Here is an 18,488-nt window from a genome sequence, read left to right as displayed (position 1 = left end):
AGGAATCGACCGAGTTGAAATTTCTTCGTGGGGCCTTCCTGGCCTCACACCACGCAACATATTTTCGCCACATGTGGTGATAATGTTGTGCGGTCACCTCCTTCCTGGCTTTGACTAGGGTAGGAATGACCTCTTCCGGAATGCCTTTTTCCCTTAGGATCCGGCGTTCAACCGCCATGCCGTCAAACGCAGCCGCGGTAAGTCTTGGAACAGACATGGTACTTGCTGAAGCAAGTCCCTTCTTAGCGGCAGAGGCCATGAGTCCTCTGTGAGCATTTCTTGAAGTTCTGGGTACCAAGTCCTTCTTGGGCAATCCGGAGCCACGAGTATAGTTCTTACTCCTCTACGTCTTATAATTCTCAGTACCTTGGGTATGAGAAGCAGAGGAGGGAACACATACACCGACTGGTACACCCACTGTGTTACCAGAACGTCCACAGCTATTGCCTGAGGGTCTCTTGACCTGGCGCAATACCTGTCCAGTTTTTTGTTCAGGCGGGACGCCATCATGTCCACCTTTGGTCTTTCCCAACGGTTCACAATCATGTGGAAGACTTCCCGATGAAGTCCCCACTCTCCCGGGTGGAGGTCGTGCCTGCTGAGGAAGTCTGCTTCCCAGTTGTCCACTCCCGGAATGAACACTGCTGACAGTGCTATCCCATGATTTTCCGCCCAGCGAAGAATCTTTGCAGTTTCTGCCATTTCCCTCCTGCTTCTTGTGCCGCCCTGTCTGTTTACGTGGGCGACTGCCGTGATGTTGTCCCACTGGATCAATACCGGCTGACCTTGAAGCAGAGGTCTTGCTAAGCTTAGAGCATTGTTTTATGTGGAGAGAAGTCTCCAGACTTGATCACACTCCCTGGAAATTTTTTCCCTGTGTGACTGCTCCCCAGCCTCTCCGGCTGGCATCCGTGGTCACCAGGACCCAGTCCTGAATGCCGAATCTGCGGCCCTTTAGTAGATGAGCACTCTGCAGCCACCGCAGAAGAAACACCCTTGTCCTTGGAGACAGGGTTATCCGCTGATGCATCTGAAGATGCGATCCGGACCATTTTTCCAGCAGATCCCACTGAAAAGTTCTTGCGTGAAATCTGCCGAATGGAATCGCTTCGTAAGAAGCCACCATTTTTCCCAGGACCCTTGTGCAATGATGCACTGACACTTTTCCTGGTTTTAGGAGGTTCCTGACTAGCTCGGATAACTCCCTTGCTTTCTTCTCCGGGAGAAACACCCTTTTCTGGACTGTGTCCAGAATCATCCCTAGGAACAGCAAATTTTCGTCGGAAACAGCTGCGGTTTTGGAATATTTAGAATCCACCCATGCTGTCGTAGAACTACTTGAGATAGTGCTACTCCGACCTCCAACTGTTCTCTGGACCTTGCCCTTATCAGGATATCGTCCATTTTCTTTGAAGAAGAATCATCATTTCGGCCATTACCTTGGTAAAGACCCGGGGTGCCGTGGACAATCCAACCGGCATCGTCTGAAACTGATAGTGACAGTTCTGTACCACGAACCTGAGGTACCCTTGGTGAGAAGGGCAAATTGGGACATGGAGGAAGCATCCCTGATGTCCCGGGAAACCATATAGTCCCCTTCTTCCTGGTTCGCTATCACTGCTCTGAGTGACTCCATCTTGATTTGAACCTTTGTATGTAAGTGTTCAAATATTTCAGATTTAGAATAGGTCTCACCGAGCCGTCTGGCTTCAGTACCACAATATAGTGTGGAATAATACCCCTTTCCTTGTTGTAGGAGGAGTACTTTGATTATCACCTGCTGGGAATACAGTTTGTGAATTGTTTCCAATACTGCCTCCCTGTCGGAGGGAGACGTTGGTAAAGCAGACTTCAGGAACCTGCGAGGGGGAGACGTCTCGAATTTCCAATCTGTACCCCTGGGATACTACTTGTAGGATCCAGGGGTCCTGTACGGCCCCAGCGTCATGCTGAGGACTTGGCAGAAGCGGTGGAGGGCTTCTGTTCTTGGGAATGGGCTGCCTGCTGCAGTCTTCTTCCCTTTCCTCTATCCCTGGGCAGATATGACTGGCCTTTTGCCCGCTTGCCCTTATGGGGACGAAAGGACTGAGGCTGAAAAGACGGTGTCTTTTTCTGCTTAGATGTGACTTAGGGTAAAAAAGGTGGATTTTCCAGCTGTTGCCGTGGCCACCAGGTCCGATGGACCGACCCCAAATAACTCCTCCCCTTTATACGGCAATTGCCGTTTGGAATCTGCATCACCTGACCACTGTCGTGTCCATAAACATCTTCTGGCAGATATGGACATCGCACTTACTCTTGATGCCAGAGTGCAAATATCTCTCTGTGCTCTATAGTCAATAAAATACTGTCCCTGTCAAGGGTATCAATATTTTCAGTCAGGGAATCCGACCAAGCCACCCCAGCGCTGCACATCCAGGCTGAGGCGATAGCTGGTCGCAGTATAACACCAATATGTGTGTATATACTTTTTAGGATATTTTCCAGCCTCCTATCAGCTGGTTCCTTGAGGGCGGCCGTATCTGGAGACGGTAACGCCACTTGTTTTGATAAGCGTGTGAGCGCCTTATCCACCCTAAGGGGTGTTTCCCAACGCGCCCTAACTTCTGGCGGGAAAGGGTATACCGCCAATAATTTTCTATCAGGGGAAACCCACGCATCATCACACACTTCATTTAATTTATCTGATTCAGGAAAAACTACATGTAGTTTTTTCACACCCACATAATACCCTTTTTTGTGGTACTTGTAGTATCAGAAATATGTAACACCTCCTTCATTGCCCTTAACATGTAACGTGTGGCCCTAAAGGAAAATACGTTTGTTTCTTCACCGTCGACACTGGAGTCAGTGTCCGTGTCTGTGTCTATGTCGACCGACTGAGGTAAATGGGCGTTTTACAGCCCCTGACGGTGTTTGAGACGCCTGGACAGGTACTAATTTGTTTGCCGGCCGTCTCATGTCGTCAACCGACCTTGAAGCGTGTTGACATTATCCCGTAATTCCTTAAATAAGCCATCCATTCCGGTGTCGACTCCCTAGAGAGTGACATCACCATTACAGGCAATTGCTCCGCCTCCTCACCAACATCGTCCTCATACATGTCGACACACACGTACCGACACACAGCACACACACAGGGAATGCTCTGATAGAGGACAGGACCCCACTAGCCCTTTGGGGAGACAGAGGGAGAGTTTGCCAGCACACACCAAAACGCTATAATTATACAGGGACAACCTTTATATAAGTGTTTTCCCTTATAGCATCTTAATATATAATCATATCGCCAAATAAGTGCCCCCCTCTCTGTTTTAACCCTGTTTCTGTAGTGCAGTGCAGGGGAGAGCCTGGGAGCCTTCCCACCAGCAGTTCTGTGAGGGAAAATGGCGCTGTGTGCTGAGGAGATAGGCCCCGCCCCCTATTCCGGCGGGCTCTTCTCCCGGTTTTTCTGAGACTTGGCAGGGGTGAAATACATCCATATAGCCTCAGGGACTATATGTGATGTATTCTTTTTAGCCAGAAAGGTAATCTCATTGCTGCCCAGGGCGCCCCCCCCCCGCGCCCTGCACCCTCAGTGACCGCTGGTGTGAAGTGTGCCTGAGCGCTACCTCATGAAGACTGAAAAGCCTTCAGCCGCCGGTTTCTGCACCTCTTCTTACTTCGGCATCTGCAAGGGGGTCGGCGGCGCGGCTCCGGTGACCCATCCAGGCTGTACCTGTGATCGTCCCTCTGGAGCTAGTGTCCAGTAGCCTAAGAAGCAAATCCATCCTGCACGCAGGTGAGTTCACTCCTTCTCCCCTAGGTCCCTCGTTGCAGTGAGCCTGTTGCCAGCAGGACTCACTGAAAATAAGAAACCTATCAAAACTTTTACTCTAAGCAGCTCTTTATGAGAGCCACCTAGATTGCACCCTGCTCGGACGGGCACAAAAACCTAACTAAGGCTTGGAGGAGGGTCATAGGGGGAGGAGCCAGTGCACACCACCTGATCCTAAAGCTTTTACTTTTGTGCCCTGTCTCCTGCGGAGCCGCTATTCCCCATGGTCCTGACGGAGTCCCAGCATCCACTAGGACGTGAGAGAAACACTTATTTCTGGTCTGTGTCCAGAACCATCCCCAGGAACAGTAGACGTGTCGTAGGAAACAGCTGTGTCTTTGGACTGTTTAGAATCCAACCGTGCTGTTGTAGCACTTTCCAAAATAGTGCTACCCCGACTAGCAACTGCTCCTTGGACCTCGCCCTTATAAGGAGATTGTCCAAGTATGGGATCATTAAAAACTCCCCTTTTTCGAAGGAGTATCATCATTCCGGCCATTACCTTGGTAACACCCTCGGTGCCATGTACAGTCCAAACGGCAGAGTCTGGACTTGGTAATGGGAATCCTGTACCACAAATCTGAGGTACTCCTAGCGAGGATAGTAAATGGGGACATGCAGGTAAGCATCCTTGATGTCCCGGGATACCATGTAATCCCCCTCGTCCAGGCTTGCAATAACCGCCCAGAGCGATTCCATCTTGAACTTGAATTTTTTTATGTATGTGTTCAAGGATTTTAAATATAAAAAAAGGTCACACCGAACCATGCGGTTTCGGTACCCCAAACCGTGTGGAATAGTAACCCCGTCCTTGTTGAAGTAGGGTCACCTTAAGTATTACCTGATGGGAATACAGCTTATTAATTGCCTCTAGCACAGCCTCCCTGCCTGAGGGAGTTGTCGGCAAGGCATATTTGAGGAAACGGCGGGGGGAAGACATCTCGAATTCCAGCTTGTACCCCTGAAATACTACTTGAATGAAACAGGGATCTACCTGTGAGCGAGCCCACTGATCGCTGAAATTTTTGAGACGGCCCCCCACCGTACCTGGCTACACCTGTGGAGCCCCCGCGTCATGCTGTGGACTCAGAGGAAACGAGAGAAGAATTATGATTCTGGGAACAGGCTGACTGGTGCAGCTTTTTCCCTCTTCCCTTGTCTCTGTACAGAAAGGAAGCGCCTTTGACCCGCTTGTTTTTCTGAAGCCGAAAGGACTGTACCTGATAAAACAGTGCTTTCTTAGTCTGTGAGGAAAACTGAGGTAAAAATATTTCTTCCCAGCTGTTGCTGCGGATACGAGGTCCCAGAGACCATCCCCAAATAATTCCTCACCCTTATAAGGCAGAATCTCTATGCGCCTTTTAAAGTCAGCATCACCTGTCCAGTGACAGGTCTCTAATACCCTCCTGACAGAATGGACATTACATTCATTTTGGATGCCAGCCGGCAAAATATCCCTCTGTGCATCCCTCATATATAAGACGACGTCTTTAATATGTTCTCATGTTAGCAAACTAGTATGTTTGACAGGGTCACCGACCACGCTGCAGCAGCACGCTCTGCAGGTTTCAGTCTAGTACCTGAGTGTGTAAATACAGACTTCAGGATAGCCTCCTGCTTTTTATCAACAGGTACCTTCAAAGTGGCCGTTCCTAAAACGGCAGTGCCACCTATTTTGACAACCGTGTGAGCGCCTTATCCACCCTAGGGGATATCTCCCAGCGTAACTTATCCTCTGGCGGGAAAAGGTACGCCATCAGTAACTTTTTAGAAATTACCAGTTTCTTATCAGGGGGAACCCACGCTTTTCACACACTTCATTCATTCATCTGATGGGGAACAAAACACTGCCTGCTTTTTCTCCCCAAACATAAAAACCCATTTTTAGAGGTTAATGTCAGAAATGTGTAACATTTTTTATTGCCGGGATCAAGTCACGGATGTTCCTAGTGGATTGTGTATATGTCTCAACCTTGTCGACACTGGAGTCAAACTCCGTGTCGACATCTGTGTCTGCCATCTGAATGAGCGGGCGGTTTTGAGCCCCTGATGGCCTTTGAGACGCCTGGGCAGGCGCGGGATGAGAAGCCGGCTGTCCCACAGCTGTTACGTCATCCACCCTTTTATGTAAGGAGTTGACACTGTCGGTTAATACCTTTCACCTAACCATCCACTCTGGTGTCGGCCCCACAGGGGGCGACATCACATTTATCGGCATCTGCTCCGTCACTATATAAGCCTCCTCCTCAAACATGTCGACACAGCCATACCGACACACCGCACACACACAGGAAATGGTCTGACTGAGGACAGGACCCCACAAAGCCCTTTGGGGAGACAGAGAGAGAGTATGCCAGCACACACCAGAGCGCTATATAATGTGGGGATTAACACTATAACTGAGTGAATTTTCCCCCATAGCTGCTTGTATATACAATATTGCGCCTAAATTTAGTGCCCCCCCTCTCTTTTTAACCCTTTGAGCCTGAAAACTACAGGGGAGAGCCTGGGGAGCTTTCTTCCAGCTGCACTGTGAAGAGAAAATGGCGCCAGTGTGTCTGAGGGAGATAGCTCCGCCCCTTTTCCGCGGCCTATTCTCCCGCTTTTTTCTGGATTCTGGCAGGGGTATTTACCACATATATAGCCTCTGGGGCTATATATTGTGGTATTTTTGCCAGCCAAGGTGTTTTTATTGCTGCTCAGGGCGCCCCCCCCAAGCGCCCTGCACCCTCAGTGACCGGAGTGTGAAGTGTGTATGAGGAGCAATGGCGCACAGCTGCAGTGCTGTGCGCTACCTTGTTGAAGACTGATGTCTTCTGCCGCCGATTTTCCGGACCTCTTCTTGCTTCTGGCTCTGTAAGGGGGACGGCGGCGCGGCTCCGGGACCGAACACCAAGGACTGGGCCTGCGGTCGATCCCTCTGGAGCTAATGGTGTCCAGTAGCCTAAGAAGCCCAATCCGGCTGCAAGCAGGCGAGTTCGCTTCTTCTCCCCTTAGTCCCTCGCTGCAGTGAGCCTGTTGCCAGCAGGTCTCACTGAAAATAAAAAACCTAATTCTATACTTTCTTTCTAGAGGCTCAGGAGAGCCCCTAGTGTGCATCCAACCTCGGCCGGGCACAAGATCTAACTGAGGCTTGGAGGAGGGTCATAGTGGGAGGAGCCAGTGCACACCAGGTAGTCATAAATCTTTCTAGAGTGCCCAGCCTCCTTCGGAGCCCGCTATTCCCCATGGTCCTTTCGGAGTTCCCAGCATCCACTAGGACGTCAGAGAAATAGATTTACCGGTAAGTAAAATCTTATTTTCTCTAACGTCCTAGTGGATGCTGGGGACTCCGTAAGGACCATGGGGATTATACCAAAGCTCCCAAACGGGCGGGAGAGTGCGGATGACTCTGCAGCACCGAATGGGCAAACACAAGGTCCTCCTCAGCCAGGGTATCAAACTTGTAAAACTTTGCAAAAGTGTTCGAACCTGACCACGTAGCTGCTCGGCAAAGCTGTAATGCCGAGACCCCTTCGGGCAGCCGCCCAAGAGCACACCTTCCTTGTGGAGCGGGCTTTTACTGATTTTGGAACCAGCAATCCAGCCGCAGAATGAGCCTGCTGAATCGTGTTACAGATCCAGCGAGCAATAGTTTGCTTTGAAGCAGGAGCACCCAGCTTGTTGGGTGCATACAGGATAAACAGCGACTCGGTTTTCCTGACTCTAGCCGTTCTGGCTACATAAATCTTCAAAGCCCTGACCACATCTAGTAACTCAGAATCCGCCAAGTCACGAGTAGCCACAGGCACCACAATAGGTTGGTTCATATGAAAAGATGACACCACCTTTGGCAGAAATTGTGGACGGGTCCGCCATTCTGCCCTGTCCATATGGAAAACCAGATAGGGGCTTTTATGTGACAAAGCCGCTAATTCTGACACACGCCTAGCCGAAGTCAAGGCTAATAGCATGACCACCTTCCACGTGAGATATTTTAACTCCACCGTTTTGAGTGGCTCAAACCAGTGTGACTTCAGGAAACTCAACACAACGTTAAGGTCCCAAGGTGCCACTGGAGGCACAAAAGGGGGCGGAATATGCAGCACTCCCTTTACAAACGTCTGAACTTCAGAAAGAGAAGCCAGTTCTTTTTGAAAGAAAATGGATAGGGCTGAAATCTGGACCTTAATGGAACCCAATTTCAGGCCCAAAGTCACTCCCGACTGTAGGAGTGAAGGAAACGGCCCAGCTGGAATTCCTCCGTATGGGCATTCCTGGCCTCACACCAAGCAACATATTTTCGCCATATACGGTGATAATGTTTAGCCGTCACGTCCTTCCTAGCCTTTATCAGCGTAGGAATTACCTCATCCGGAATGCCTTTTTCTGCTAGGATCCGGCGTTCAACCGCCATGCCGTCAAACGCAGCCGCGGTAAGTCTTGGAACAGACAGGGCCACTGTTGCAACAAGTCCTGTCTTAGAGGCAGAAGCCACGGGTCCTCTGTGAGCATTTCTTGCAGATCTGGATATCAAGTCCTTCTTGGCCAATCCGGAACAATGAGTATTGTCCTCACTCCTCTTTTTCTTAGGATTCTCAGCACCTTGGGTATGAGAGGAAGAAGAGGTAATACACAGACCGACTGGAACACCCACGGTGTCACTAGTGCGTCTACAGTTATCGCCTGAGGGTCTCTTGACCTGGCGCAATACCTCTGTAGCTTTATGTTGAGGCGGGATGCCATCATGTCCACCTGTGGCAGTTCCCACCGACTTGCAATCTGCGTGAAGACTTCTTGATGAAGTCCCCACTCTCCCGGGTGGAGGTCGTGCCTGCTGAGGAAGTCTGCTTCCCAGTTGTCCACTCCCGGAATGAACACTGCTGACAGTGCTTGCACGTGATTCTCCGCCCAGCGAAGAATTCTGGTGGCTTCCGCCATCGCCACCCTGCTCCTTGTGCCGCCTTGGCGGTTTACATGAGCCACTGCGGTGATGTTGTCTGACTGAATCAGAACCGGTTGGTCGCGAAGCAGGGTCTCCGCTTGACGTAGGGCGTTGTATATGGCCCTTAGTTCCAGGATATTGATGTGAAGGCAAGTCTCCTGACTTGACCACAGACCTTGGAAGTTTTTTCCCTGTGTGACTGCCCCCCACCCTCGGAGGCTTGCATCCGTGGTCACCAGGACCCAGTCCTGAATGCCGAATCTGCGGCCCTCGAGAAGGTGAGCACTCTGCAGCCACCACAGGAGAGACACCTGGCCCTGGGGGATAGGGTGATCAGCCGATGCATCTGTAGATGTGATCCGGACCACTTGTCCAGTAAGTCCCATTGAAAGGTCCTCGCATGGAACCTGCCGAAAGGAATGGCCTCGTATGATGCCACCATCTTTCCAAGGACTCACGTGCAGTGATGCACAGACACCTGTTTTGGTTTTAATAGGTCTCTGACCAGTGTCATGAGCTCCTGAGCCTTCTCCATCGGGAAATAAACCCTCTTCTGGGCTGTGTCCAGAATCATGCCCAGGAAAGGCAGACGAGTCGTAGGAATCCGCTGCGACTTTGGAATATTTAGAATCCAGCCGTGCTGTTGTAACACCTCCCGAGAGCGTGCTACGCTGATCAGCAACTGCTCTCTGGACCTCGCCTTTATGAGGAGATCGTCCAAGTATGGGATAATTGTGACCCCTTGCTTCCGCAGGAGCACCATCATCTCTGCCATTACCTTGGTAAATATTCTCGGTGCCGTGGAGAGACCAAACGGCAACGTCTGGAATTGGTAATGACAATCCTGTACCACAAATCTGAGGTACGCCTGATGAGGTGGATAAATAGGGACATGAAGGTAAGCTTCCTTTATGTCCAGAGACACCATAAAATCCCCCCCTTCCAGGCTTGCGATGACCGCTCTGAGCGATTCCATTTTGAACCTTTTCAGGTATATGTTCAGGGATTTTAAATTCAATATGGGTCTGACCGAACCGTCCGGTTTCGGTACCACAAACATGGTCGAATAGTAACCTCTTCCCTGTTGAAGGAGGGGAACCTTCACCACCACCTGCTGAAGATACAATTTGTGAATTGCAGCTAACACTATTTCCCTCTCTAAGGGGGAAGTTGGCAGGGCCGATTTGAGGTAACGGTGAGGGGGCCTCTCTTCGAATTCCAGCTTGTATCCCTGAGACACAATCTCTATAGCCCAGGGATCCACCTGGGAGTGAACCCACTTGTGGCTGAAATTTCGGAGACGCGCCCCCACCGGGCCTAGCTCCGCCTGTGGAGCCCCAGCGTCATGCGGTGGATTTAGTGGAAGCCGGGGAGGACTTCTGTTCCTGGGAACTAGCTGTATTGGGCAGCTTTTTTCCTCTACCCCTGGCAAGAAAGGACGCACCTCGTACTTTCTTGCCTTTTTGTGATCGAAAGGACTGCATTTGATAATACGGTGCCTTCTTAGGTTGTGAGGGAATATATGGCAAAAAAATTTGACTTTCCAGCCGTAGCTGTGGAGACCAGGTCCGAGAGACCGTCCCCAAACAATTCCTCACCCTTGTAAGGTAAAACCTCCATGTGCCTTTTTGAGACGGCATCGCCTGTCCATTGCAGAGTCCACAGGACCCTTCTGGTAGAAATCGACATTGCATTTATTCTAGAGCCCAGTAGGCTAATGTCTCTTTGAGCATCTCTCATATATAGGACAGCGTCTTTTATATGCCACAGGGTCAGCACTATAGTATCCTTGTCCAAGGTATCAAGTTCCTCAGATAAGGCATCTGTCCATGCTGCTACAGCACTACACATCCAGGCCGATGCAATCGCCGGCCTTAGTAGGGTACCTGAATGTGTATAAATGGACTTCAGGATACCCTCCTGCTTTCTATCCGCAGCATCTTTTAGGGTGGCCGTATCCTGTGACGGTAGGGCTACCCTCTTGGATAAGCGTGTTAAAGCTTTGTCTACCCCAGGGGAGGATTCCCAGCGTAACCTGTCCGTTGGCGGGAAAGGATACACCATAAGCATCAGTTTGGAAATCTGCAGTTTTCTATCTGGAGATTCCCAAGCCTTTTCACATAACTCATTTAACTCATGTGAAGGGGGAAAGGTCACCTCTTGCCTTTTTCCCCCATACATATAAACCCTCTTGTCAGGGACTGGGGTTTCCTCTGTGATGTGCAACACATCTTTCATTGCTATAATCATGTAACGGATGGCTTTAGCCATTTTAGGCTGTAACTTTGCATCATCGCCATCGACACTGGAGTCAGAATCCGTCGACATCTGTGTCAATAATTTGGGATAGTGGGCGCTTCTGAGACCCTGACGGCCTCTGCGACATAGGATCAGGCATGGGCTGAGACCCCGGCTGTCCCAAGGCTTCAGCTTTATCCAACCTTTTATGCAAGGAAGTAACATTATCATTTAACACCTTCCACATATCTATCCAATCGGGTGTCGGCGCCGGCGACCCCACATTCATTTGCTCCCGCTCTGCTTCCACATAGCCTTCCTCGTCAAACATGCCGACACAAGCGTACCGACACCACACACACAGGGGATGCTCTTTTTGAAGACAGTTCCCCCACAAGGCCTTTTGGAGAGACAGAGAGAGAGTATGCCAGCACACACCCCAGCGCTATATGTCCCAGGAGTCACACAGTAACTTAGTGTTAACCCAGTAGCTGCTGTATATATTGTTTTTGCGCCAAAATTATGTGCCCCCTCTCTTTTTACCTTTTTCTACCGTGATTCTGCAGGGGAGAGCCTGGGGAGCTTCCTCTCAGCGGAGCTGTGGAGAGAAAATAGCGCTGGTGAGTGTTGAGGAAGAAGCCCCGCCCCCTCAGCGGCGGGCTTCTGTCCCGCGTTTGTGTGTAAAATAATGGCGGGGGCTCATGCATATATACAGTGCCCAACTGTATATATGCTACTTTTTGCCAAGAGGTTCCTAATTGCTGCCCAGGGCGCCCCCCCTGCACCCTACAGTGACCGGAGTATGTGGGTTTAGTGTGGGAGCAATATGAAGACTGGAGTCTTCTGCCGCCGATTTCGACGTCTTCTTGCTTCTGACACCGGCTTCTGTCTTCTGGCTCTGCGAGGGGGACGGCGGCGCGGCTCCGGGATCGGACGACTATCTTGTGTACGATCCCTCTGGAGCTAATGGTGTCCAGTAGCCTAAGAAGCAGGACCTATCTTCAGTTAGTAGGGCTGCTTCTCTCCCCTCAGTCCCACGTAGCAGAGAGCCTGTTGCCAGCAGATCTCTCTGAAAATAAAAAACCTAACAAAATACTTTCTTTTTAGCAAGCTCAGGAGAGCTCACTAAGTAGCACCCAGCTCGTCCGGGCACAGATTCAAACTGAGGTCTGGAGGAGGGACATAGAGGGAGGACCCAGAACACACCAGAATCCAAAATCTTTCTTAAAGTGCCCTGTCTCCTGCGGAGCCCGTCTATTCCCCATGGTCCTTACGGAGTCCCCAGCATCCACTAGGACGTTAGAGGAATTAAACAATGGGTTAAAATATATAGGAAAAAATAAGTCTGTTCTACTAGGGAAATAGTGTAAGCAGTACATGCTCACTGCTTACCCTGTTCTTTCCCTCTTTATCAGAGTGCTGTGTTATTTACAGTGCCTCCTCTGCCATCCAGTTGGCCGAGGATAGAAATTGTGTTCCAATTTCAGAGGTGGGCAAGGAGTAGACGACAACATTGTAACATGCACTCTGACTGTTGCATTCTGTATAGAAGGGGGCAATTTATGGTCCTGCAGGGTGCACTGAAAAAGGGCAGGGTGCTTTATCACATTTCAAAAATGGGCAGGGTGCAGCACCCTGCATAAACAGCCTAGAAGGAACACTACTAACCGCCGCCTCCCCCCTGCAACCACGCACTAATTGCGATCACGCTGGAATTAGTGCGCAGTTGAAGAAAGCAGCCTGGCTGCGACAGCAGAAGGGCCATCACCATGTTTTTGATCAGAGCGGCTGCGTGTGATGTCATGCAGCCGCCCCGCTCACGCCACGTCCATTTGGAAGCTCCCGCTCGTTTCCCTGCCACTGCAACGATCCATCCTGGAAACGGAGCTTTGCCACCCCGCGAATGCCTCTGCCTGACCGATAGGGAGGGGCATTTGCATTTACTGTGGGTCACCCACAGTAAATACGAGCGCAGGATGGGCCCTGCGCATGCGACTGCCAGGCGAACGCAGAAATTCTGGTTGGATAGAGATTTACGATCCAACATGAATTAGGCCCTATGTTCATGTTTTCTATAATTTTTTTAAAATCTAAACGTCTGTATTCAGTTCATACTACATGTTAAGGGCTTTGAGTCCTAATGGAGAAGAGCGCTACATAAATAAAATTGTTATAAAACAGGACTTATTTAAATTTGTCTGGCGTCCAGTTGTAGAATAACTGTTTTCAATATTCCACAATATCTACAGATTTGTGTAATGAGAATGAGCAACAGTGTTATGGAACACTGCATACTACTTCTTGCAGTAACAGATTGCTCTACAGTGACTAAATAATAATCATTCTATTGCCCAAACTGTTGATTCCAATTGAATTTCTGTAAGCATTATGTAACACTACCCAATCTGGGCTGTTTAACATTTCTCTCATATTAGTTTCCATACAACAGCCATAGCAATGTTAGCAAAGGACAACACTGCCTACACGCCTGTATAATGGGTTAAATAGCTTAAATTTCCCCAATCATTCACACATCAAGTTTATAGTACTAACAAACATTTAGGGGCATATTCATCATCAAGCCCCATCAGCCCCCCGTTACTTTGGTATCCAACTTGTTGCAAGTTGCAGCAGTACACCCCAAACTACTGGTGCAATGCCATATGGTTTGTGTGGGCCAGGTGCTCTAAAACGCAGCTGTCCTTGCAAGCCCCTATCCGAATTAGCAGCGGTAAGTCTGTTTGAACCTGCACTGTAAAGGGCCCAATACACTAGGACGATAATGCCCGATTTCTGCCCGATATATCGGGTGAAAATCTGGCATTTTGGAGGTGTTTCCGATCCGATGCGCATTCCCGTGAGCATTGGATCGGATCCTCCAGATTGAATGTGCACCACATTCAATCATGTCTGACCTCGCAGGCATGGCTGGGATCTCCCAAGATACATCGTATGCAAAAGGACAGCATACGAAGTATCTTGGGCAATCCTGCCCCCCCCCCCCCACAGGGTGATCGCCTGCGACATGTTAGAGGGACATGTCGCATAAGTGTATGGGGCCCTTAACTGCATGTACAAGGAGAGGTCTGGAGGGAGCCAAATGTATCCCTCTTTCCCTTCTATGCCAGGTGTTATTAAACTATTTTGTTTTGGGACCCCATGAAATTACAGGAGCGCAGCAAGTTACAGCAGAATGCCCACTGCACATGTATGGTCAGCAGACTGCACATACACAGTACCACTACGAAAAACACAAAACAGAAGTGAAGTGACCACTAATGCGTTCATTTCTTACACAATCGCAGGTACGAGCTCCTTTCGGAGTCCTTGCCCGGAATGTGTTTTTTTTAATATGTGCATGTTAAGTTTATACCATCTGTGAAGGCTTTGGGGGAGAAAGGGGGAAGCAGTGGGTTGCAGAGGGTGATGGGGAGGCAGAGGGCGATGGCAAAGGGAGGCAGAAGGAGGCATGGGAGGCAGTGGGTGACGAGGCTGGCAGTGGGTGACAGGAGGATGGTAGGGAGAGGTAGAAGGTGGCAGAGGGTGACTGGGTGATGGCAGAGGAAGGCATGGGAGGCAGTGGGTGATGAGGCTTGCAGCGGGCGACAGGGATGGCAGGGAGGTGGTAGTGGGAGAGGCTGAAGCAGTGGCTAGCAGGAGAGGCAGTGGGTGATGAGGATGGCAGTGGGGTACAGGAAAAAGGCAGAGGGGTTAGCAGGTGATAAGGCAGGCATACTGTAGGTTGGCAGGGTGTTGCAGTGGGTGTTTAATTAACGTGTGCTCCCGTGTTCCCCACATCCAGACACACCTCAAAGTCTGCTCCTCCCTGCCGTGGTGTCCAAAGATGACCCCCCTAAGCTGCGCTTACTTACAAGAGGTTCTTCACAGACTCAGAGCCCTCCTCAGAGCAGCACTTCTAGGGATATCCAATTAGAGGTGAAACATCGGGTGCGAAAAACTGATGTTTTTTGCACTTTTTTCCAATCTTTCACCAATATTGGGTTTTGTTTTTAACAGGCTCTCCAATTTGGATCACCCGTAAAAAAAAATTGCTTTCCTCCCCAAAACACACAGGTTTAGTAAAACCTGTGTGATTTCGGTAGAAACAACCCCGTTTTCGAATGAAAACGGGTCTGTTTCCAGGCTTGTGGTTTTACCTGCGTGAGGCAGGCGAAACAAAAACCCCTGAAAAGCAGAGTCTTACGCCAGCTTATCAGGCTAATTAGAGAGTGCGGCCTAATTCGATATCCCCTTATGAGTTTTAACAATGAATGTGATCTGGAATTAAAATGTAGAACTTCTACTGACACTGTACTTACCACAGAATGTGATTCTTATCACTTGACAGCAATTTTGACTATTAAAATGATACATCAAATATTATGAGATAAACCTTCATGATACATTACAGGGTCAGAAACAAGTAATCAGAACGTTATTTAGGGTGAAAAAGAATTCTGAAAGGCTTTCTGACATCACTGCTAGTTTGTGATAACACGTATAAGAAGCACAGAATTTAAAATACAGACTGTGCTACAGGTAGGAGATCCAATAAGATGTGCCAGACTAGGACATTTCAGGACCAGTGTACTGATCTGAGTGAAGACAGGTGCACACCAGACGATTTTGACCCAATATAGATAAGATATGGGGGTATATTCAATTGAAGTCGGATCAATTCCGACATTCATTTGTCGGAATGAATCAGACAAGGGCTATTCAATGCCATCCCAATTCGACTTTATAAAAAGTTGAATTGAGATGCGGGAGCTGAGAAGCGCTACAGCAGCGGCTATAGCAGCGTAGCCGGAGGATGTGTCACAGCCGCAGCTCACGGCAGCATCCACCCGGCTCCAGCAGGTCTCACTTGCTGGAGCCTGGTGGACGCTGTTGTGAGCGGCGGCTGTGACACCTCCTCCGGCTACGCTGCTATAGCCCGTGCTGTATCGCTGCTCCCCCCCCCTCTCGGCTCCCTCATCTCAATCCGACTGTTTTTAAAGTTGGATTGAGGTGGTCGAAAAGGGGGCCAAACAGAAGCACGCGGATCGGCAGCTATTCCGCCAATCCACGTGCTTCGACAAGTCAAATTCCTCGACTTGTGGAATAATTTGGGGTTACACTGAATAGGTCAGAACCCCTTCCGACCTAAAAAAAAAAGTCGAAAACTGACATCTTTTCGACAGACGGCAGCTTTCGACTTCAATTGAATATACCCCATAGACTAAATTGGACTGCATGTTCAGTTGATACAGATAAACAATAGCAACCTGCGGGAGTGTGCATTGTTACCGTGCACATCGTCCACTTTAATAGTCTAGTGCAGTGGTTCTCAAACTCGGTCCTCAGGACCCCACACAGTGCATGTTTTGCAGGTAACCCAGCAGGTGCACAGGTGTATTAATTACTCACTGACACATTTTAAAAAGGTCCACAGGTGGTGCTAATGACTTCCTTGTGATTCTGTGAGGAGATCTGCAAAACATGCACTGTGTGGGGTCCTGAGGACAGAGTTTGAGAACCTGTGGTCTAGTGTGTATGTGCTCCTTAAAGCTTCTAGCCATTATTTATGAAGCAGCACAGTAAAATATGAATGGGCCTTCATAAGTCATCACCAGACCATGAAGCCAAAAGGTACAGGTCCAAAGATATTAACAAAAACAAGAGAAAGATATAGATAAATACATACCGTACATAGGGCTCGATTTAATTCAGTGCTGATTGAATAGCGACAGGAATTGGCTCCTGGTGCTATTCAATTCAGCGCGTTGTGACACCTGACGAAAGGATTTCTTCTCACACCCCTCTGGGTGTGCAAGCAGAAATCTGACAAAAGTGCTAGTGCAATGCCAATTTCTGCCCTTAGCGCGGTGGAAACAGCATCACACCGGGTACTTTAAATGGAGAATGCTGGTTCTCACAGCAAGACACCCTGTTTAGTCTGCAAGAACTGGCCTTCCCTGACCAGACAGTGCGCTGAAATAGTACCAAGCGCTAATTATTCAATCTGAGCAGAATTTAATAGAGCCCATAGAGAGAGAAAATCATAAATGTGGGATCAAATTATCTTTATTCTGTACACAAAAAAAACCTGTCTACTAGAGATCAAACATGTTTTGCACTATAAATAAGGGCTTAAAAATAACTAGCTTTGCAATACTCACTTAAAGCTTAATATTCAGAGAACACCTGTAAATTTACATTGTACACAAACAGTACAAAAGACAACATAAATCCAGACAAAGTAACCAAGCAGCAATAACACGTTTGTCTGGCTACATATTTCCCCTTCTGTTCAGTGCTCATGTACACAGTTCACAAGCAGCAACATCATTTACACTGGACGCCTTACTGCAAATGCTATAAAGAATTCATATCCTTTAGAGTTTCATCAGGCTATGATTTCCATCATGCTGCATTTATGAAGGCGGATGCCCTGGTCACAATAAGCAGAGTACACCCCCCCCCCCCCCCCCCCATGCAATGTGCTGACTGCTCTCCCTGGACCAACGCCAGTGCACAAAGGACCAAATCCATATGGATGAAATTTCCATTGTCAGACTGACTCAATGCAAAACCCCATTTCCTGTAGCTTTGTCTTTATCTGAATGCACACACACAAAAAAGGGACCAAGTGGGGCACAAAGAAAACTAAAATATACAGAAACACGGACATAAACAAATACATAACAGTCATAAAAAGATGCATTGAAGCCAGGTGTTGGGATGAGAGCTGTAAATTGTCTTTTATTAACAGGGTGCCACAGGGGTTCCGTAGCGCTGAACACAGACATAAGTGATACGAATACAGACAGTATATAAATGTACATACAGTGAGCATATAGCATAGTCATATATAGAAGACAATGGAGGTCTAGGGGGTAACCATGCATTACTAGTAGAGGATGATAGAGTACTGTCACACCCACAATGGATAGAGCACAACATGTCCCCACAACCACTGAGCTGTATGAAGGGAGTATGCCCCATACACAACACAGGCTGCACGCAGCAGGAGATGCTACACAGCGGCCCTATGGCATCCAGGTGCGCGGAGCGGAGACCCAGTCGGCCTTCCTTGAGGCCCGTTTCCAGCCTCCGCTTCCCGCGGCCTTTCCCAGCACACATCCCAGCCATCAGCCGAAACCTGCGGGGGCCTAGGTACACACAGAGAACCGTTACCATCCGACTTCCCGCCATAAAGGAGAGAGGTGTGAGGCCCACAGGTACAGCAGATGCGCCCATTACACGCCGCACGGGTACCCAGACTGAGGATCCGCCCTGGCTGCAGGCAGGCAGGCGCCGTACACCCTACACGACGTCTATTCAGGGCCAAATACATACCCGTCCATTGCCAGATTAATCAGCGCTCCGTATACGATCTCGAACAGCACCGACACAGACTTCACTCATAAACAAAATGGCGCTGCCTCATGGGGCGGAAATTGCCGAGTGCTGGGCGAGACGAGCGACGACAATGTACGGAAATAGCCGAGCGAGTGGGGGGCGAGC

At 49.2% G+C, this 18,488-nt stretch overlaps 1 protein-coding gene across 1 annotated transcript in view; it reads right to left on the bottom strand.

Annotated features, from left to right (window-relative positions):
- The window catches only part of PTBP2 (polypyrimidine tract binding protein 2), a 189,292-nt gene extending 170,844 nt beyond the window's left edge, over positions 1–18,448 (bottom strand). Inside the window, exon 1 of the mRNA XM_063939843.1 lies at positions 18,321–18,448. Coding sequence (XP_063795913.1) covers positions 18,321–18,328 — 8 coding nt within the window. The 5' untranslated portion in view covers positions 18,329–18,448. The remainder of the gene's footprint in view (positions 1–18,320) is intronic.
- Between the last annotated feature and the right edge of the window lie 40 nt (positions 18,449–18,488).

The sequence above is a fragment of the Pseudophryne corroboree genome, chromosome 9 (genome assembly GCF_028390025.1).
Source record: "Pseudophryne corroboree isolate aPseCor3 chromosome 9, aPseCor3.hap2, whole genome shotgun sequence".
Taxonomy (NCBI): Eukaryota; Metazoa; Chordata; class Amphibia; order Anura; family Myobatrachidae; genus Pseudophryne; species Pseudophryne corroboree.
This window is presented reverse-complemented; position numbering and strand designations above follow the sequence as displayed.